This window comes from Lissotriton vulgaris, unplaced genomic scaffold (genome assembly GCF_964263255.1).
Source record: "Lissotriton vulgaris unplaced genomic scaffold, aLisVul1.2 SCAFFOLD_1849, whole genome shotgun sequence".
NCBI classification, from domain to species: domain Eukaryota; kingdom Metazoa; phylum Chordata; class Amphibia; order Caudata; family Salamandridae; genus Lissotriton; species Lissotriton vulgaris.
In genome coordinates this window covers 97,292-119,165 of record NW_028253537.1, presented here as the reverse complement: position 1 = coordinate 119,165, position 21,874 = coordinate 97,292, and the positions used below count along the sequence as shown (strand labels likewise).

Below are 21,874 nucleotides of genomic sequence, written 5' to 3'. Positions count from 1 at the left end.
AACCTGGACCAGCACGCAAACCTTCACCAAGAACTATTGCTTGGATGCTGCTAGTGATGCAGATACATCAGTGGGATGAGCAGTGTTTCCAATCTTTTTAAATAAGGTGAGCCTCTGTTCTCCCTCCTCTATGCTTATCTAGACGCTTATGTTTCATGTAAAATTGTTTGCAAAATGTGCATATGCATAGTATTGCAAAAAAGCGTCTATGAGCAGGATGGTGTGTACTGCTATTTACTCTGATTCAGGCATGTGAATCTATGAAAGACACCCCAATACTGGAGAAGAACAATAGTTATTTACCTGTAATCTGTGGTTCTCCAGTATTGGTGTCTTTCATAGATTCACATGCACCCGCCCACCTCCCCTCAGAGGCTCCTCAGGCGATATTATTACTTTCACTCCTGTGCGAGAAAATCTGAGAGCCTGAGTCTCTGGGGAGAGCATTCTAGTGGGTGCTGGCGCCTGATTGGCTGTAGTTTGGTCTATACAAAATGACTAGGATAGTCAGGAGTGTGGCAGTTTTTTCCATTGTAGCTTAGGGCTACTTTACTTCCTGGTTGGTATTACCAAGGGTTTTGGTTTTCTTATATACAAATTATTGCTTTTTTATGTACCGTGGGACTCCGACGACGGGGAATGATTCAGGGATGTGAATCTTTGAAAGACACCAATACTGGAGAACCACAGATTACAGGTAAGTAACTATTGTTCTTTTTGGGCAATGCCTGGACACCGTCTGTTGGGCCACCCAATGCCGTGGGGATCTGGTGCAGAAATGCCTTTTGGTATCGGGTGTTCTTACCAGCATCTCCGGTCCTGGTCGGGTGGGAACCTTCTGGTTGAGACTGCAGGTGTCTGCTTGAAGGTCACGGTCAGGCTCGCTGTGGAGATCTCTTCATGATGTTAGGCCACTTCAACACAGGCCGTGGGCGTTTGGTGCAGAGTGGTGCAGAACCACGGAGCCGCCTGGGTTTGGGTTCTGTGTTGGAGTCTTTCTCTCCTTTGAGCAGCATATTTGCTCAACAGTCTTTAAAATGAGTGTAGGGCAGGTACTCTAGGTTATGGGGGGGCTGCTGGCTGCTGGACATGCCGGGGTGTCCGATGTAGGGAGGTCTGAGTTGAGACAGGCCGGTAAGGTGGGGGCCAAAGCAATAGGTGTCCTCTTCTGCCTGGGTCAGCACGGCTCTTCGGTCCTTCTTCTTTCTTCGTCGAATCTGAGGAGGCAAGCTTCAGGGCTGCCCCTAAATACTCAATTTAGGGGCATTAAAGGGGTGTGTACCATATACAGAACTATGCACAGGAAAACAGGACCTCCGTGAATAGGGGTGTACCAACCTACCACATTGGTACCCAAAATCCCAAACCGACTAGCTATAGTTTCTGTAGTAGGGGATCTCTGTGTATAGTCATAATCTAGTGAATAGTCCCGCCCTTGTGCGTGGACCCCGGCAATCAAAAATAATCTCTTAAGTTGTCAAATCATGCAGAAAACTGCAAAGACACTTAAGAGAGAATTTAAAGACAAATAATGCAGCCTATATCCACAGGCTACACTGTCCAGTACTTCAACTAGAAATTCCACCAAATAACACCACACATAATACAGCCTGCCCAGTTTCTACCATAGAGAAACTTGCCTCCCCCAGTAAAAGACACTGGAATGATAGAGAGGAAGGCATGGACAGACAAGCCCCATAGGCTGCCATTATGTGGCTTAAATAGGATACTGTGCCTTTAAGAGAACTTTCCAGAACTTCTCCCAGAATGCATAGCAGGTCCCTCTACTTTCAGTTCTTTTTTCCGGCTCCTGCTAACAGGACCCTGGCATTGAGCTCTCCCTTGTTTCAAGGGTTTATTGGATATTTTGGCACATTTGTGTTTTAAAAGTGTTCCAGTTTACTTTCTTGGTGTTCTCCTTCTCTTTTGTGTGCTGGTTCAGGCGTTTTAGGGCTCTAAAATGCCTGGCCTTTTTGATAAGTGTCCAGCATGTGGGAGGAAGAAGGCCAAGAGTGATTCACACGACGTCTGCATTGTCTGTCTCCCTGAGGATCATGTCCCTGAGGACTGTGTCATCTGCCAGCAGTTTACTGCTCGGACTCTGAGGGACAGGATGAAAGATTAGGCTTTCTGGCCTGGAGGAGAGACGTCCGCAGGCTGCAGGTGGGTCTGGGCAGTCTGGGAAGGTTCCCTCTGCCTCTGCTGAGGCCTCTGGGGGGCTCCCCAGAGGCAGGAAGTCCAGCAAGCGATCCCGGTCTCCGTCGACGTCGATTGCATCGCTGACGACGTCGAGAGGGATGACGGCGGTGTGTTCCCCTTCTCCCTGGGGCTCCGGGTCGAGACGGCGTGACGGCTCGACGTCGAAGGGCCTGTAGAGGTCTCCGTCGAAGCCACCGTCGACGTCTGAGTCTTCCTATCGACGTCGGAGAAGAAGTGACCAGCATCGGCGCTCGCCGTCGAGGCGTCGCCGCCGATCGCCATCGAAGCACCGGTCGACGTCGAGGGGCTCCTCGACGTCGAGGGCATCGAGAAGAAGGAAAGGACGTAACGTTCGACGTCGCGGAGGCGTCGTACGACGTCACGGAGGAAGAGGTTGACGTCGAGGGGTCGGCGTTCGACGTCGAGGAAGAGTAGGTCGACGTCGCGGAGGCGGCGTTCGACGCCGGAGTCGCGGAGGCGACGTTCGACGCCAGAAAAGCGACGCTCCGCGTCGGAGAAAGAGGTCGGCGTCTAGGAGTCGTTCTGCCTCTCCAAAACGACGAAAGAGGGATGCTGGTCCCAGAAGTCAGACTGCTTCTAGCGGAGGGCGCAAGAGGAAGCGATCACCTGCTGAAGGGGCTGTATCTCAGCCCCCTTCACCTAAGGGGTCACCGGGCTACCTATTTCCTTCAAGAGCAAATCTAGGTCGTCCATAACAGCCTGCTTGCGACCTCCTGGGCATCCTCTAGCATAAATATTTATTACTATAATGTCCTGTTTATTATCCTTGTTCAGCTTAATAACAAGAAGATCCGGGTTATCTACCAACATTTCAGATAAACTATACCCAATGGGCTGTCTAATCCACACCACTAATCCTCCAGAGGCTCTGCCCTTAGGGCCCTGGATAGCAGGCTTAAAAAAGTTGAGATACCCTGTCCTATAGATGGGAACAGTTGCCCAGCTCTCCTGTAGAATAACGATGTCAAAGGTGTCGATGAACTCTGCCCAGTCTTCACTATCAATACGACCCTTTAACCCCACTATGTTCCAGGAGACTACTTTGAGCGACCCCACCTGACTACGAGATAAATTTGCCTCTAACATACTCGCATCTTCCTCCATGACAATATTCATCCCAGACACAGAGCTAGATCTCTGACTAGAAACTTCAGAGCTAATAACTTCACCCTCTTTCCCTTTTACACCCTCCAGCATACACTGTCCTATGATGTATGGCATCTGATCGATACCTTTGAGGTCTCTACTAGTGCTTTTTACCCTGATGTCTGGGCCCAGTCAGTCAATACATTCCAATCCAGACAAAGATTCATACCGATTTGATAGGCAGGGAAAGAAGGGGGGACGGGGGAACCTCTCTACCAGATTCCTCCCTACCGGTCTAAACACTGGGAAGCTATTAAGGGGAGGCACACATGTCTTTTGGGATAAAAATAATTCAAGCTTAGGGATTGTACATCCCCCAGCCTTCCAAACCTAGCCTCCCTGCTAATGTGTTCGACCACCCAGGGATTTCGAAAGTTTATGAGAATGCAGTCACCTTCTAAGTCCTTTGCACAATATCCTACCCAATCAACTCTACGGACAGTCAAGATCTTAGTGGAAGAGGTGGGTGGAAGGGGGCGATTTTTATTTAACCAAAAGGCTACTTTATTCATGAGATCACCATGGGATTCGGATTGACCATCCCCAAGAGGTGCGACACCAGTAAGGACAATAGTATATGGCGTGGCATCAATTGGAAGGTCCGCTGGTGAAGGCCCCCTCTTGGTAACTCGCCTAGAATATTGAACACACCCAGCAGCAACGCTAGAGCTCGATATATGCTGGGGGGGGGGCGGTTTAGGCTTACCCGCCCCAGGGGTCTGGGCCTGTACTTTTTTATGCATAGACTTTAAAGAATTTGGCTGTGGCGGGCCATTGGATTTGGAGTTAGTACTAGCCTTCTTTGGTATCAAAGTATGAGCTACAGGGGCCGCAGATGAATTGGGGTTATTTAGGGTTACTGCCCTTGGGAACCAGTCTATTAAGGCTAATATTAGTTGGTCTACTGGTTGTAGGGGCCATGGTAACTACAGGATTATTCCCCTGGGACTTAGAATTATCAAGGGTAATAGGAGCCAGCTGTACAGTCTGTCCACTGACTAGTTGTTTCAGTAGGCAGGAGTTGGCTGTTATGAGGGTCTCTAGGCCGTCTATTTTAAGGTTCCTAAGTCTAGTTCTTTCTAATACCGGCAGCAGGAGTGTCTTAAATAAGACTTCCATTCGCGCCAGTAAGTCATCATCGCCACTACTCGTGCTTTCTGGACCAATATAAGGAACTCCAGAGGGAACTATAGGGGAGGTAACAAGGCTACAAGGAAGCTGGGGATGCTGTAAATCACCATTAAGGAGATCATTATTAGCAGGCATTGATGAACAGGCTGTTTTTAATACCTTTACCACTCCCCCTTTCTGTCGGCCTTTATTTCGCTACCTCTTACCGGGACAATTAGTCTCCACTACCTCCTCTTCAGAGGAGGAAACTAGTAATGAGGGACTACCTGACAGCCCACTTTCTTCCACCCCACTCCCAGATGTATCGGCAATATTTGTATTAGAGCTACAATGCAATAGGGGAGTACCTTCAGATTCACCATGTATATCTGCTGAAACAAGAATTAAATTAGGATTTGGAGTAGATGGTATTGTGGGTAAGGGGCTGGTCGCAGAAGCAATATGCCCCAGGGAGGAACGTTTCCCACTGACAAGGTCTAATGATAACCTTTTCTCAGCAAAGGCTATCTCTTTCTCCAAAATTCCCGTAGCTTTGATAATAAATGCATCCAAAGGGCCGATTACCACCCCCTTCGAAGTCTGTAAAATGACTGAACGGTCCTTACCCGAACGTAGGGGCATGTTGAAGGCAAATCAGACTATGCAGGCAAAATACAATGTGTTAAACACAGCATAAACCCCTACACAAACGGCAAATGCACTACTTGGGTGGGTAAGCCCGCAACCCACAATACTTAATGTTAATGATTATCGGTCTAATGTCAAAGGGCCAAAGGGAGTGGCCCAACCCAACCACGACTGGCCACAGACGGTCCCGCCCTTGTCCCGGGACGCTCCCGCGCAGCGGGTACACGCGCTTCTAAAATAGCAGTAGAGATGCGTGATTGGCGGGTGGGGCGGGGCCGGCAGGGAGAGTAGCCCAGATGGTACGAATTAGGCTCGCAGGGACTCCTGGATGATGGAGTCCCTGCCTACGTGCTCGCAGCCCTGCCAGCAACCACAACACACCCGAGTCCTTCCCCAAGTTCCCCAAGAGGCAGCCCTTCTCCCAGCAGCAGCTCCCGCTGATTACTCTCGCGCTGCGGGATTCGCAATGGGCAGGATGAAGGAGGATTCCAGCAGCAGTTCAGGCAAGTCCAAGTGGCAGCAAGAAGGCAACTTATCCTATCCCTAGAGAGAGAACAATCTATAACCTTGGAAGTGTTTCATGCTTGCCTGCGAGATACAGCACAGTGGCTAAGAGAGAACTCACTACAATTCAATGCTGATAAAACTGAGATCCTCTACTGTGCGGCAGGGAAGTCTCCCCCTTTACTCCCCAGGAACCTCTAGCCACAGATATCCCACTGAACCCCGCGGAGAAGGTACAAAACCTGGGTATTTTGTTTAATAACAAATTGACCCTGGAATCACAGGTCAATAAAACCGTTGGGAGCTGCTTTGCTATTATCCGAGCCCTTTGGAAGATCCTTCCGGCTTTGCCAGTTCAAGCCCGAGCACTGGTAGTACGAAGCACCATCCTAATTAGACTGGACTATTGTAACGCCTTGCTGCTGGAATCGCCGAGATATTTGATAGAGAGGCTACAGAGGATTCAAAAGACAGCAGCTAAGCTAGCCTTGAGGAGGCCAAGATGTTCGTCGGCCTTTATGGCCTGGTCAGAGCTGCACTGGCTCCCTATACTACAAAGAGTCCAGTTCAAATCTCTCTGCATAGTTTTTAAGGCCCTGCATGGGTCCGGACCTAAACTAATGCAGAAGAAACTAGCCTGGTATGTTCTGGGTAGGAGTCTTCGTTCCTCCTCCCCCAGAATTGTGAAGGTACCAAGATATAAAAAAAATTAAATCAGGAGGTAGAGCCTTTAGTACCTCTGCTGCCCGACTATGGCATAGCCTCCCATTTGAGTTGAGACAGCTGGAGGACCTTATTTTATTCAGTAAGAGGTTAAAGACTTGGCTCTTCCTCAGTGCATAACTCTTCTACTCTGAGACCCCTCCGTATGGGCCCAGCTGGGCACACATATGTTAGCACCAGGATGCCTGCTAGGGGATAGTGCACTCTAAGTGTTGAAAATAAATAAATAAATACACTCCTATCCGGCATTGCCCTACAATGAAGCTCAATGGTGAACCTTAGATTTATATGACGACAGCAAGATCTCCAAAACCTTATTGTCGATAAAACCAAATACCCACTACAGTGATCCTCTCCCTTCAAAATGTGTGACAACAACCAACCAATTTGTCATCCCTATCTGGACAGTGATATTCAACCCTTCTTTGTCTCCATATTCCATACCAGACTGCCTAAAAACTGGTCAAGTCATCCCCATCATAAAAAAACTGACCGAGAACCCTTCCGACCCAAATTATTTTAGGCTGATATCCAATATTCCCTTATTAGCAAAAGTTCTAGAAACGTCGCTACATTTAACTTGTTGGAAGATTGCCAATCAGGTTTCAGGCCAGATCATAGTACAGAAACTACAATACTTCATGTAGTGGATGACGCCCTGCAAGCACTACACCAAGACAAAACTTGTCTCTTAATTCTTCTGGACCGATCGTCTTCTTTTGACACAGTAAACCATAATAAATTGCTAGATCAACTTGAAAATAGGATGGAATTATTGTGAACCGTTCTTGAATGGTCTGAATCTTTCTTGTGGAACAGAGCGAAAGCGTTTTAGTAAATCAAAAACTCTTGTTCCCTTCCCCGAATACGATTGGAGTACCGCAAGGCTTAACTCTTTCCCCAACACTATTTAACCTTTTTATATGGAACCCCTAACAGAAATACTTCACCCAAAATCTCTTTCCACGTGTATGCAGATGACACACAGATTTATATTAAGATTTCATCATTGGAGGAGATCAAGACAATGAATGAAGCATTTAAAGATGACCGTTCAATGGTTAACAAGCAATCCGCTTAGATTAAACGCGCAAATAACAGAATTCCTACTAAAATCGTTCTTCTGATGTAAAGGATTAGACCAAGCTGATCACCCCCCTAAACTGCACCTCTAACATTGTGGACTCCACCAAATCACGAGGAATCCCGCTGGATGAGAACCTGAACATGCAAACCCACATCAACTCGTTGGCTAAAAAGGCCTAGTTTCACCTTAGCTATCATAGAAAACTGGAACCATTCATAGAAATGTTAGACCTCAAAATGGCAGTCCAGGCAAGAGTCATCTTGAGGATCGAATACAGATGTACAACACTATCAGGACTTCCCAAGATCTCAACAGCTCCTCTAAAAGCCTGTCGCAGTGCAGCTGTGAGATACATAACAGGTTCTACAATATGCGACCACATCTTCCCTCACTTGAAGGCTCTGAATTAGCAACCATACAAAGGCAGAATCCAACTCGAACTGGCTTGTATCACACACAAAGTGACGCCTCTAGCTCCGAAAATTGATATTTCCCGAGGAGGCAGACATTCCTGGAGTGCCAGAGATCAACTACTGTAACCTCTGTCCTTCCGGAAGAAGATAACTTACAACAGAGCTCTCTCTGGTGCCACACCTTGAATTCTGAATTCGCTGCCTTTAAACATTAGAATGATCCCGACCACGTCAAGATTTAAGAAAAGGAAGCTAAGATCTTTGTAATGGGCAAATTCTTACCATAACTATCTTCAGAGCAAGCGGCTTAATGTTTGCTTAGTGATTACCACCTGTTCCCTACAGGTATGTTAACTGCTAGCCTCAATCAATCAATCAATCAATCTATTTGTAGAGCGCGCAATTTACCCGTGAGGGTCTCAAGGCGCTGGGGGGGTGGGGTGGAAGCTTTGCTACTGTTCGAAGAGACGGGTCTTAAGGAGTCTTCTGAAGGCGAGTAGGTCTTCGGTCTGCCGTAGGTGGGTAGGAAGGGTGTTCCAGACCTTGGTGACGAGTTAGGAGAAGGATCTGCCGCTTGAGGTTGTTCGTTGGATGCGGGGGACGGCGGCGATGGCGAGGCTGGCGGAGCGAAGCTGGCGGTGAGGGGTGTGGAAGCTGAGTTTGCTGTTCAGGTAGGCTGGTCCGGCGTTGTGGAGTGCTTTGTGTGCGTGGGTCAGGAGTTAGAAGGGGATCCTCTTGTTGACGGGGAGCCAGTGTAGGTTTCTCAGGTGGGGGGTGATGTGGCTGCGGCGGGGGACGTTGATGATCAGCGGGCAGAGGCATTTTGGATGCGCTGTAGTTGCCGTAGGTGTTTGGCTGGAATTCCGGCGTAGAGTGCGTTGCCATAGTCCAGCCTGCTGCTGACGAGGGCCTGTGTCACCGTTCTTGTTTCGGTCGGGATCCACTTGTAGATCTTGCGGAGCATGCGGAGGGTGTTGTAGCAGGAGGAGGAGACGGCGTTTACCTGTTTGCACATGGAGAGGGAGGAGTCTAGGATGAATCCAAGATTGCGTGCGTGGTCGGTGGGTGTCGGTGCTGTCCCCAGAGTGGTTGGCCAACTGGAATCGTCCCAGGCTGAGGGGTTGGGTCCGAGGATGAGGACCTCTGTCTTGTCCGAGTTCAGTTTTAGACGGCTGCTCCTCATCCTGTCGGCGATGGCCTTCATTCCATCGTGGATGTTGGTTTTGGCTGTGCGTGGGTCCTTGGTGAGGGAGAGGATGAGCTGAGTGTCGTCAGCGTAGGAGATGATGTTGAGGTTGTGGTGGCGGGCCACTTGTGCAAGGGGGGCCATGTAGATGTTGAACAGCGTTGGGCTGAGGGAGGAGCCCTGAAGGACGCTGCAGATGATGTTGGTGGCTTCGGATCGGAAAGATGGGAGGCGGATGCTCTGGGATCTGTCGGAGAGGAAGGATGTGGTCCAGTCGAGGGCCTTCTCTAGGATACCGGCTTCTCGGAGGCGTGTTTTTAGAGTGCAATGGAAGTCCGTGTCGAAGGCGGCCGAGAGGTCTAGGAGGATGAGGGCAGATGTTTTGCCGTTGTCTAATTGGTGCCTGATGTTGTCTGTGGCGGCGATGAGGGCTGTGTCAGTGCTGTGGTTTCGTCTGAAACTGGATTGGGACGGGTCCAGGATGTTGTTGTCTTCAAGGTGGCGGGTCAGTTGCATGTTGACTATTTTCTCGATGACCTTCGCCGGGAACGGGAGCAGGGAGATGGGCCGGAAGTTCTTGGGGTCCGCCTTGGGCTTTTTGAGGAGGGCGTTGATTTTGGCGTGCTTCCAGCTTTCCAGGAATGTCGCTGTTCCAAAGGAGATGTTGATGATCTTCCGTAGTTGGGGTGCGATGGCTGCGTCTGCCTTGTTAAATATGTGGTGTGGGCACGGGTCTGTCGGTGATCCTGAGTGGATGGAGTCCATGACCTTGCCTGTCTCGACGTCGGACCAGGAGGTCAGGTGGTTGGTGCTGTTGGTGTTCGGGAGAGGGGTGCAGTCTGGCGTGGTTGGGTTGGTCGTGGTGTTGAAGCTTTCGTGGATGTCGGCGGTCTTGCGGTGGAAGATGGCCAGTGAGTCGCACAGTTCCTGTGAGGGCGGGATGTCGTTGGTGTTGGCGCTGGAGTTGGAGAGATCTTTGACAATGAGGAAGAGCTCTTTGCTGTTGTGTGCGTTGTTATCCAGACGGTCTTTGAAGGAGGATCTCTTGGCTGATCTGATGAGGTGGTGGTGTCTGCGGGTGGCGTCCTTGAGGGCTGCGTGGTTGTCCGGTGTGCGTTCGTGGAGCCATTTCTTCTCCAGTTTCCAGCGTGTGCGCTTGGAGGCCAGGAGCTCGTCAGTGAACCAGGTGGCTCTCTTGCTGGCGTAGTTGTTGGGTTTCTTCAGTGGGGCGAGGGTGTTGGCACAGTCGTTGATCCACTGTCTGAGGTTGGGGGCTGCCGCGTCCGGGTTGGTGGGGTCGGTGGGTGGGTTCTTGGAGAGGGTGGTGATCAGCTGATCTTCGGTGACTTTGCTCCAGCAGCGGCGAGGCAGCTGTTGGGTGCGATAGTGCGTGGTTGGTTTATTGAAGGTGAAGTGAATGCAGCGGTGGTCGGTCCAGTGGGGTTCGGTTGTGTTGTCGAAGGTGACGTGGGTGCTTGTGGAGAAGATGGCGATCAGCGTGTGGCCGGCGGCGTGGGTGGGCGCGGTGACGAGTTGTCTGAGGCCGAGGTTGTCGATCAGCGTGGAGGAGTTGGCGTCATTGTTGTTCTCGAGGTGGAAGTTTAGGTCCCCGAGGAGGATGTAGTCCGTGGAGGCGAGTGCGTGGGTGCTGGCGAGGTCGGCGATGGAGTCGCTGAAGCGGGCCCGGGGTCCGGGGGGGGGGTCTGTAGATGAGAGTTCCTCTGAGGGTGGTGTTGGGGTCGGTGTGGATCCGGAAGTTCAGGAGTTGGGTGGTGTTGAGGGAGTCGTCTGCGTGGGTCACCCTTGAGGGTGGACTTGTGGACGATGGCTATTCCTCCTCCGATGCCATTGGCGCGGTCCCTGTGGGTGATCTTGTATCCGTCTGGGATGGCTACGGCGATGTCTGGTGCAGAGGAGTCGTTCCAGCACGTCTCGGTCAGGAAGGCTACGTCCGGGCCTGTGGTGGCGAGCAGGTCCCAGAGCTCGCTGGCGTGTTTGCGTGCAGAGCGGGTGTTGAGGCGTATGCAGCGGATGTGGTTGTGTCTGGTTCTTGGTGGTTTGATCGTTCTGTCGCAGGTGAATCTGCAGCTGCGGCAGGAGAAGGGTCCGTGGGTGTGTTTCGGGGCGGCCTGGTTGCAGCGTTGGTCTCGGCCGGTGTTGAGAGCGTGGAGGGAGTCGGCGTCATAGCTGAGTCTGGGTCAGATGCGATGGGGGGCGCGGAGGCAAGGGGTTCCGGTGCTGGGCGCGGTCCAGGCGCGGACGGGCGCAGACTATCTAAATGAGGCAGATTGGGAACTTTACTACACTCATTGGAGAGTCTAACCAGATGCCAAGTATAAATGTAAAATACAGAATTATTATGGTTTTCATCCGAATGTAATTTTTTTAAATACGATGCATCCTTTCGGCTCACATACTATTGTAATCGAATATGTCTTTTCTTGCTCATAGAATTTAATTTGACGCTTGAGAGTCATGTATAAATGCTTGCTCCGGAACCGTTACAACAGGAATACTATATCACTGTGAAGCTCTCTGATACCCAAAAGTGTCATGTTTGCGCTATATAAAACACTAAACAAATAAATAAATACTCCCAAATAAAAAGGTGGGATGACCGGAAAAATAAAAATAAAAGTTCAGAAGAAATGAAACAAGCATTTACAATGCAATGGTTTCGCCTTTCTTAAAGTTAAAGTCTTAAAAAAATAACAGCACACACAGGAGAAATATCACTTTTCGATTCACCTTCTTTAGGTGAAGGCGACTCAGTGCTGGACGAGGCAAGGTAATCACCGCCTTGAGTTGGATAAGGGCTGCTTCAGAGAACATGTTAGAAAGCATCAGCACTACTGTGCTCACATGGTCAGGCCTGCCATGTAGTCAGAAACTGGTACCTGAAAGGAATGCATTTCATTCCACTTATTTCAAGTAGATTTTCTGTTTCTGAATATTAAACTACCGCACGCCTCGTAGCATCCCAAAAAGTCCAAATTATAAAGGTTGGGCCCTGCTGTGCACCTATAGATCAAACGTGTGAATCCGAAGCAATGCTACCATGATTCTCTGTAGAAGACGTTGTTTTCTAGAATGTTCTCAGCTCATCTGCAGCACACGCCCCCCTCAACTCGGGGAAACATCAAAAGTGGGCAAGGCGTCCGCTGAGGTCTCCTGCCTCAGCTTGCACCGGTACAGTTTGTGTCGAGAGGAGAAGAAAGGCTTCCCTGGAGAAACCACACTTCGCCTACGTCGAGTTACACGCACTGGGAGCGTTTGTAGTGAATGAGAAAATGCAGCACTGAAGGAAGTGCCGCAGTGTCTGTGGCTTCAACACTACGCTGAGGGCAGGGCACCAATATTTAACATGGCCTCCACTAACGAAATGTGAATGTTGTTTCTACTGTTCATACTCTCCCTTCACGTCAACTGGTCTTTTTTAACGATACTCCTTTTAATATAGCGCCAGTCGTTTGATGCAATCGGTACTGACTTCGAGGCACTGAGTACCTGAATTACTAAATCCAACAAAGAACTCTTTAAAGAGTTGTGTTACCAATCTGGGTACCAAAATTTAGAAATTCGACTTATTTACCATTATTGCTATAGAAAAATACATTTGTTATTTGAACGTTTATATGTTCCACACAATACACCAGTATCAAGATGCTCACCCATCTCTGACTTAATTCCCTGTCCATCCATCCACCATCTATCCATCCATCCGCCCATTCATCAGCCATCCAGCCATCCATTGCATCATCCATCAATTCAGCCATCAACCAAACGCAATCCCGTCATCCTAATGAAACCATTCATCCATCCATTGCATCATCCATCAAGTCAACCATCAACCAAACGCAATCCAGTCATCCTAATGAAACCATTCATACATCCATTGCATCATTCATCAAGTCAACCATCAACCAAACGCAATCCAGTCATCCTAATCAAACCATTCATCCATCCATTGCATCATCCATCAAGTCAACCATCAACATAACGCAATAAATCAATCCTAACCAAACCATCCACCCAGCCAATCATCCATCCACCAAAAATCCATCCACCAATGAATGTATCCTTACGCCTTTCAATTAAACCTCTCATCCACCCATCTTTACAACTGCCTGTCCACCCAGCCAAGATATCTGTTTTGTCTATCAGCCTGTCTGCCCCTCCATGTAGACAGCTAGCTAAATACAGACCAGCCTACCTGCTTGTCGGAATGCATGTATGACTGCCGGCAATAGACTGTTTTTTTGTCTACACGCACTTAATATTGGTAAGGGGATACATAGAAAATGCATGCTATGGTAGAGAGGAAAAGCTATGTGTGGGTGAGACGAAGCATATGCGTGTGCGGAGTGGGTGTGTCTAAGGCAGAGACAGAGTCAGACGTCAACGTCAGACGTCAACAGACAACTGTTGAGAGTAAAACAGACACGGAACGACAATTATTGGCAGTGAAAAGGGGAAGGAAGGAATAAAGAGAAAAGAGCAGAACATAGTGAACACAGATTGAAAAAGCATGGATGGATGGGCGACTGAAAAAAAATTGAGGCAATTAGAAACAGACAGACTGATAGATGACGCAGAGAGAAGAACGCAGTCTAGATCATTTTGTGATGCAGCGATAGAGGATCGCATGCTTGCACTGTGGTTACATGTACGACATAATCTGTAATGTAAAGAGTTGATTTCCAAGTGGCTTGCCGCAGTATGCATTCTTCGAAGACATTTCGAGTTTTCTTCCTTTTTCTGTGCAACTACAGCAGATATTGCCGAAGGCTTATAGTTTACCAACGTGCCTATGTGTAGATCTGTGAGTGGGAGAATATATTGTACAGCGCACACTGTCCACCACTTCCTCCTATTGTGTGCCATCCTCCGAATTTATGCAACAGTGGCGCCACTCACGGCCCCTGACACGAGAACAGTTCAATAATCGTCCACAATTGAACGTTAGTGATCGTATATGCAAAGTCAGTGTAGGGTGATCAATTTTGCACGGATGAATTGGCGCACAAATGGGACTCCGCGGGCGAAACATTCAGAATGGCAACTGCATGCAAAGCTCCTTGAAAGAAAAAAAAATACCCAAAGGCAGAAACATGTCTGAGGAGAGGTTTGTGTGCGGTGTTTCTCTAAAGCAGCACAAACTGAAAAAAATGTTAAGTTCTGTGCACCCCCTCCCCTTGCCCTGCTTACTCGTCCAGAACATATCCATGCAAGTGGCACCTCTTTAAGACGCAACCATGTGACGTAGAAACGTCGCGAGTTACCACAACTCCATTTAGAAAAGCAATATGCGCGTGCACCTGCCTGTATAACAGATGGAAACAAAACAGTCATTAATGAGTATAGTGGTGTCTCGCCCCTGGTTGCAGGTGCCACTGCACCTGCTGCACTCTTTACAGCCACTCCCCCGGGCAGGCCAACTCGGAAGGAACAGCCCATCCCGCAGGAACTTTCCAATTTGCTTTAGGGCTTGGGTGAATCGCTTGTAACACGTCAACTCCTCTGGGAAACAGCGTGGGAACACTTTGCTTTCAGAGCCTCAAAATGCTCACAGCACGGCATTGTCTCAACAAGGCACATTCTGGCGTCACAACTAATCGCGATAATGGCGCGCGGGGCTTTGAATACTTCAGACCAAACATCGAGAGGGCGTGCGCGCGTGCAGTGCGTGCGTATGCGTGTGGCAGTGAGACTGCTGACTGTGTCAAGGCTCTCGAGCCGGTCCTGTGTATCGGTCTCGGTTTGCTGACCGGAGGAATCCGAAGGCAGCATAATGATCGCGATCTATTGCCGCGCGCATTCAATCAAAGCTGAGCTTTGATTGAATGCTGTTCATTGGTGGCTGCACTGCACCGGTTGATAGGACAATGCGTCTGTTTTGTTTTCTTTTCTTCCCTGTGCACGCGGCATTTAATGTGCGCTGGAACAGCTGTGACTCAGGATTGAGATGTATCACCTCCGTCACTGCAGAAAGCAAACAAGTACAGTGTAAAGACAATGGCCCCAGACGTAACGTTTCACATGCACAACACACTGGTGCTTTTCGTAGTTTGCATGCAAATCTGATCTCTCAGGTTGTCAATATTCCAAGCAAGGAGTGCGGATAGTCATAATGGGTGCTCATCTTCACAGAGTGTTTCTAAGGAGACCTGTGATTTGTGTGTTGTCAAGGTAAAATTAGTAAAACATAATAAAAAAAATGCCAAATTGTAAAAGTAATAAAAGAAGACCACAATGTTAATAACCAGTCAGGTCCCGGGCCGGCCAGCCAATCACAGCGCGGCCCGGGAATGACGTCACGGGGGTGTCCCGGGCCGGCAGCCAATCACAGCGCGGCCCAGGACAAAGGGGCGGGGCTTAAAAAAAGAACGAGAAACGCCCCCGAATCGCGTTTTCGCAAGAAAGCGTGATTGACAGCCTCTGTCTCCAGGCGGGACAAACATCCCTACTGAAGACAAAAGTTTTCGAACTGGGAGGGGCACTGCGTGCCCCTCGCCAGGTCGAAACCTAAAAATGGTGTAGGAGTGATCAATTTTTCACTTTAAAGATTCTAAATACAATTTAACAGGGTATGACACGCACTGTTGTATGGATTCCAATTCCTGTGGGTTTTATTTTATTTTGCTATTTAAGTAGGTGGATTCCGAATTCTTTGGTAGATTTCCGGGTGTATCGTTGATGGACTAGTCCTTTACTCTTTTAGTGTATGATATTGCAGGTTTTGATTTCTGTAGACCCCTCAGCTTTTACACCAATAGGCCTGTGATTTTAAAACCAATTTAAAGTATAATGGGGTATATTGTCATTTATTTTAAGGTGTAAGCTGTGAGAGGCATCATTGTCCTGATACTTAAGATTCTCATAAAACAATTTCACTTTATTTCTGCTTTGATTTCCTGGCACTTTCTCTGTGGTTGGGTAGCTAACAAACAATATTCTTGACAGTTTATAGCCCAAGCTTTCACAATCTAAAGAGAAAAAATTAGAACGCTCCATATTTCTTGCACATTATTTATGTAGGATACCTTACATAAAAGTGTTGCATCCTCTACATAATGAAAGATAATACATTTTAACCTGAAGTTCAGGATATTCCCAACATATTTTACCTTCATGTTGCATTTCATTTTTCAGAAAATGTATTTCCCCTCAATGACAAATTAATTCTATAAAATTTCAGAAACTCCACATACCAGTTCTTTATTATTTCTTTATTGAAAAGCTAATCCGATTTAGTAACAACTTTATTTTATTCTTTCAGACAATGGCCTCAACCATATGAATCTTCTTAAACAGTTTGAACATCTCAACCACAACAATCCAGACACGTTTGAGACAACAGATTTAGATATGTTGATAAAAACCGTGAGTGGTAGAGGTCTTTTTCATTTCAATGTCATTACAAGATTGTACTTTTTGATGTGCCTTGCTACTGTATGTTGCTGTAATGTGTATGGTTTTCCTAATACAGCTCTATATTTACCAGTGGGACAGTACAGTTTAACTGCTGAGTTAATTGCAATAGGACCACTACTGTTAACAGCTGTGATGCGAGTTTAAGACAAATAGGTGTCTATACTATCTGTAGCTATGAATTACTTTAATTGCATAGCAAACACAATAAGATGATGGACGGATTGCTGAAACTTTTCAGACACTCGCCTCCAGTACCAGATCTGGGTTGAAACCATCATCATTCATCCGCTCACTAAGCCATCGCAGTTTGGACCCAGCCATATGCAACTCGGTCTTGACCCTCCTCCTCATGGGAACAGTCCAGCCAGAGCTGCCAGGCCAGGTCCACCCTGGACCGGAAACCAGCATTCTGGGACTGGTTTCGGGGTCTCTCCCCTCATCAGCCAGAGTAGCTTGAATCCAGTGGCATAGTGAGCAAGGGACCCATGTCTGGGCATACCCCGGCTACTTAGGGCGAACATAGCATACACAATAAGATGATAGATGGAGTGCTGAAACTGTCTGGGCCTAAACTGGTGTGGCATGGTGAGCAAAAGAACAGTGGATTTAACGCAGATCTCTTGACTAGGAGTGCACATTTTGATTTGCTCTGCATTCTGTCAATCATTAGTGTGTCTATTACTTTAAAAGCAGTCATGTCTAATTTCTTTATGGTGTCTTGTTTTTATGAGTTCAACAGACAGCTGATTATTGACTATTCAGTTTGTGCTGGGATCATTTTGGGGCAGATTTTCGATTGTTTTATTTACTTATCCTTTCATAGTTCTATGCTTTCATGCTGCTAGAGTGGATTATGTAAATCTGGTATATTTCTCCTTTTTTCTAAATTCTTATGTTTTATGTGCCACCTCTTCAGACGAGTACAAGGTTTTACTATGACTTCTTTGTTTAAAACGTCTATTGATCCCAATCCCACCCCTAAAAATAAAAAGTAATCAATACGTGAGAGGCTGTTATGTGTAGAGGAGTAGTGCGTGTATTGAGTCGCCGTGGGGTTCAACTGACGCCATACATCTGTGAGACCCATTGCGCTCAGAAAACCAGGAAGCGTGGCAGCCCCTCTCGGGCGGTCTCGTATGGGAAAGGTGTCCAGTAAGGGGTCCGTTATTGCATTAAAGTCCCCCCCAATGATCATATCACCCTCTGGGAGGTCAAGGAGAAATTGCCCAAGCGCCGGCAATGCTGTAGAGTGGAGTGCCGGGGGGATGTACACGGATACCACACTGAGGGGTCTCCCCTCCCATTGGCCATGTAGCGCCGCAAAACGACCCTGGTCGTCCGTCTTGCGGCTTTCAACCATAAAGGACGAGTTCTTTCTAAGGAGTATCCCAGTGCCCCTGGATCCCGTAGTGAATTCCGCGTGTACTGCCATGGCATACCCACGTCTGTCGAGTGCTTTGCATGTAGTCCCTGCCAGGTGCGTTTCCTGAAGCATTACTAAATCAGGCCCGTGGCGTTTGACGGTTTGCAAGACCAAACCTCTTTTAATTTTGTCCCCCAGGCCTCTAGCGTTCCATGTGAGCAGTTTCAGGGGGGGCACTACTGCCATTGCAGGGGCGCCCTCAGCGGGTGCATCTCGTTCCTGCTGGGCCATCAGGGCCGCGACCAGTGTTACTGATGTGTGGCAGTGGGGTGTAACGCATACGCAGCGGCGTGTGTTAGGGTACCAGGAGTATACGGCCTGCAGTAGGACCGTGTTCCACATGAAAGTAGTGATGACTAAGAACAATAACAGTAACATTACAACTTCTCCCCCCCCACACCCTCCCTGCTCCCCTGCACCGCGGACGAACTCCCGCCCGCATCCCCAACTTGGCAGAGTGCTTAATCCCATCCCTAACTATCTTACTTGCTCGTGGGGTTGGTGAGTCCCCTACAGGCACCGGCCAATGCCCGCCCTACTCAGCTCCATCAGCTTCAGGGTCCCACAGGCTGCAAGTGTGTTGTCCCTTATGCAGCATATTCAATCAAACCCTGACAGGCTGTCCTGAATCAAGTGGGTCCCTTTCAAGATCAGATTCCGGTCCTGCAGCGCCTTCCTCGTTCGTGGGACTACCGGACTGGTGTTCCGCCGGCCTCCCGTTGCGTTGGTTCTGGCGGTCCCTGTGTGGGCGTTGGGGTTGTCCCACCTGTCTCCATCCATCAAGCCATTCCTGTGCCACCTCCGGCGTATCAAAAAACCACGTTTTCCCGTCGGCTACAATCCGCAATTTGGCGGGGAAAAGCATCGAGTATGGTAGGCCTCTGTCACGTAGCGTCTTTTTCACCTCAGTGAACGATTTCCGGCGCCTAGCCACCTCCGCCGTGTAGTCCGGAAAGAAGGCCAAAGTCGAGTTCTGAATTTTTTACAGGTGGTGAGACCCTCGCCGCTTGCAGGATGGCGTCCCTGTCTCTAAAATTAAACAGTCTAGCTAGTACAGGCCGCGGTGTGGCTCCTGGCTTGGCCGCACCGCCAGGAACCCGGTGCGCCCTTTCAACAGAGAAAAAGTGTGACAGGCCTTTAGGTTGTAGCTTGGTTTTGATGAGGTCCTCGACGTACAAATCCATTGCACCTTTTCCCTCCGATTCCGGAAGGCCTAGGATGCGGACGTTGTTTCTCCGGGAGCGCCCTTCCTGATCGTCAAGCTTGTCCTGTAGTTGTTTAGTGACTTTTTCCATTCGCTCCATCGCTACTTGCAGGTCTGAAGTGTCCTCAATGAGCGATATTGTAACCACCTCTACCTGGGACACCCTTCCCGACATTTTCTTAAAGTCCGCCCGTAGCAGATTAACTTCGGAAGAAATGGAGCCCACCGTTGTTTGTACCTCGGAGAGGGTTTTCATAATGTCCTCCAAGGTCACCTTTTTAGTCCCGTCTGTGTCCGGGGCTGTGCCTGTGGAGTGTCGCCCGCCACTTTGAGAGTGTCCGTGTTGGCTGTATGCAAATTTGTCGAGTTTCGCCTGTGTGGACGCACTCCTTGTACCTTTGCCTGCCATGGCGTTGTGCTTGTGAACGTATAGCCTGCTCTTGGCGGTATCCTCAGTACCACGCGCCAACGAGCTGCGCGGTCCCCTTGTGCGTCAGGCGGTGTGCAGTCGGGTGGGTGCCCTACTGTTTCCCAGAGCTCGTTCTGCCTCCCACAGGGCCCAGGCGCGCTTCAGTCGGCGGCCGCGATGATCAGCACGCCGGTCCCAGTGCTGCACTTGTGCGGCCTGCCGCGTGGCCATCCCGGCCCCTCGCGTTCACTTTATTGTGCCTTGCCTCGGTGCTCCAGTGTCTCTCCGTCGATCCCCTTGTAGGGGTCACCCTGCGCACGGTGTTCAGACCCCTACTGTGCAGCAGGAGGGCACCCCAGTTTAGCAGCGCTAGGGTGCAACTGCTCGGTCAGCCACGGCGCCGCTCGCTGGGCCGGCCACCACTATGGTTATCCCCAGCGTGTCCAGCGCCTTCAGGACGCTCCCTCAGGATGTTCTCCCTGTGCCAGAATTCAGGGGCTCAGTCCCGTCCCCCCGTTAGTCTTGAGTGAGGACTCGGAGATTAATGTCACTGCGGGAGGACGGCAGGGCCCCCGGCGCGATCGGCCTCACCTTGCATTGTGAGTGTTGTGCCTGATCGTCTTCTATTCCCAATATGTATGGCGCAGTCCGAGACCCAGGGATATCTCCATCTGCGCTGGTACTTTTACTGTTTTTTATTGGTTTATGCAGCCAGTCCTTGATGCGGCAGTCCTTCTTGCCCTCACGGGGGTCTACGCCAGCAATGCGGAGCGTTGGAGCAATCCTCGTCTCCGTGTCTTGAAGGGGCCGGCTGATGCCACCGCGCCCTAGCCGAACAGGATGTACTTCCGCCCGGGCCTGCCAGTTACGCCAGGCCGGTGCGGCCAGGCAGTCACAGGCCCCAGCACGTCGCTTCAGGACGGAGCAGTTCCCGGCATCCGATTGCCGCCGGGACCGGATCAAACAGCGCCACTCGGGCCCCCGAGCTGATGCCGCTACTTCGGGCGGGCGATAATGCGGATAGATGGACGGATTTCAATGCGGGCCGCTATGCCTTGGGGAGCTCCCGCTTCAAGCTGCCGCCATGCTCGGCAGTTGGCCACGCCCCCGTTTCTGTCTTTTTTTGACAGAATTTGGCATTTTTTACTCTCCAAAATGCCATCTCTTTTTGACCCCTGCCCTTCTTGTGGAAAAAAGAAGGCCAGGTCAGACTCTCATGCAGTCTGTATTCTTTGTCTACCTAAGGACCGCGTCCCCAAGACTTGCCCTCATTGCCAGTCCTTATTTAAAAGAACTCTGAAAGACCGAGAAAGAATCAGTCTTAATGGGCTGGCAGAAAAGGATAAATCATCTTCCAGAGGCAGGTCACCGGTGAGAAAGGGCTCTAAGAGGGCTATATCCTCTTCCAGAAGCAAGATTTCTTGCCCTTTCTCTTCAGCGTCTGACTTGGCGCTGAAAAAACTACCACCGGTGGGACATATGTCCAAAAAAAGACCTTCGATGGTGGGCTCGCCGTCGAGAGAACATAGACATTCAGGTACGTTGCTTTATTCACCGCCCTTGTCGAAGAATCGCGAACATCCGCCGTCGTCAACCCAGCGACGATCGGCGTCGAGGAGCAGAAGTCCTCCACCGTCGTCATATTGACATTCGGCGTCTAAGGCGGGACCCCTCTGCTGTTGTCAGTCCATCGACGATCGGCATTGAGGGGCAAGAGTCCTCCGCCGTCGTCAACCCGGCAACGATCGGCGTCGAGGATCAGAAGCCTTCCGCCATCGTCAACACAGCGACGATCGGCGTCGACGAGCTGTAGCCCTCCACCGTCGACTCGACGACGTTTGGCGTCGAGGCACATAGGTACTCCGAAGTCATCTGCAAGACAATTGACTTCGAGTAACAGAGTTGAGACCAGTTCCAACACCTGGCCTGAAATCGACGTCAGAAGGAGGTCGAGGTCGGTTTTACAAGGGCTCAGTCAGTGAGGTCTGGAGAAGGCTCTGTAGTCTTGATGACAGAATCATCGTCAAGACACTCCTCTTCTCAGTCCTCGAGACGCCCTTCAGCAGCACATTCGCATCTCCAGAATGGCATTCGGAATGGCAAAGATCTCCTTCACATCACAGGGAGGCTTCTTCCGGTGTTCACTTATCGCCGAGATGGCTCCTTCCCCCCTCCATCACTGGAGTAAAAATCCTACAGGAGCATCACGACGGGAGGAAGGATACTCCAGTCCTCTCCACAGATCGCCTCTGCAAAGATTGGTGCATGAGGTGGATAGATCACCTTCATCCAGACGTAGAGATCGTACTGGTAGAACGCGAGAGCGCAGACCTAGTTCTCATCGCAAAAGGAGAGGGTTGCCTACAT

At 49.6% G+C, this 21,874-nt stretch overlaps 1 protein-coding gene across 1 annotated transcript in view; it reads left to right on the top strand.

The window, feature by feature from the left end:
• Positions 1-21,874, top strand: part of LOC147660933 (nucleobindin-2-like) — a 203,590-nt gene that overhangs the window by 114,910 nt on the left and 66,806 nt on the right. The window contains exon 5 of the mRNA XM_086951417.1: positions 16,317-16,420. Coding sequence (XP_086807543.1) covers positions 16,317-16,420 — 104 coding nt within the window. The remainder of the gene's footprint in view (positions 1-16,316; positions 16,421-21,874) is intronic.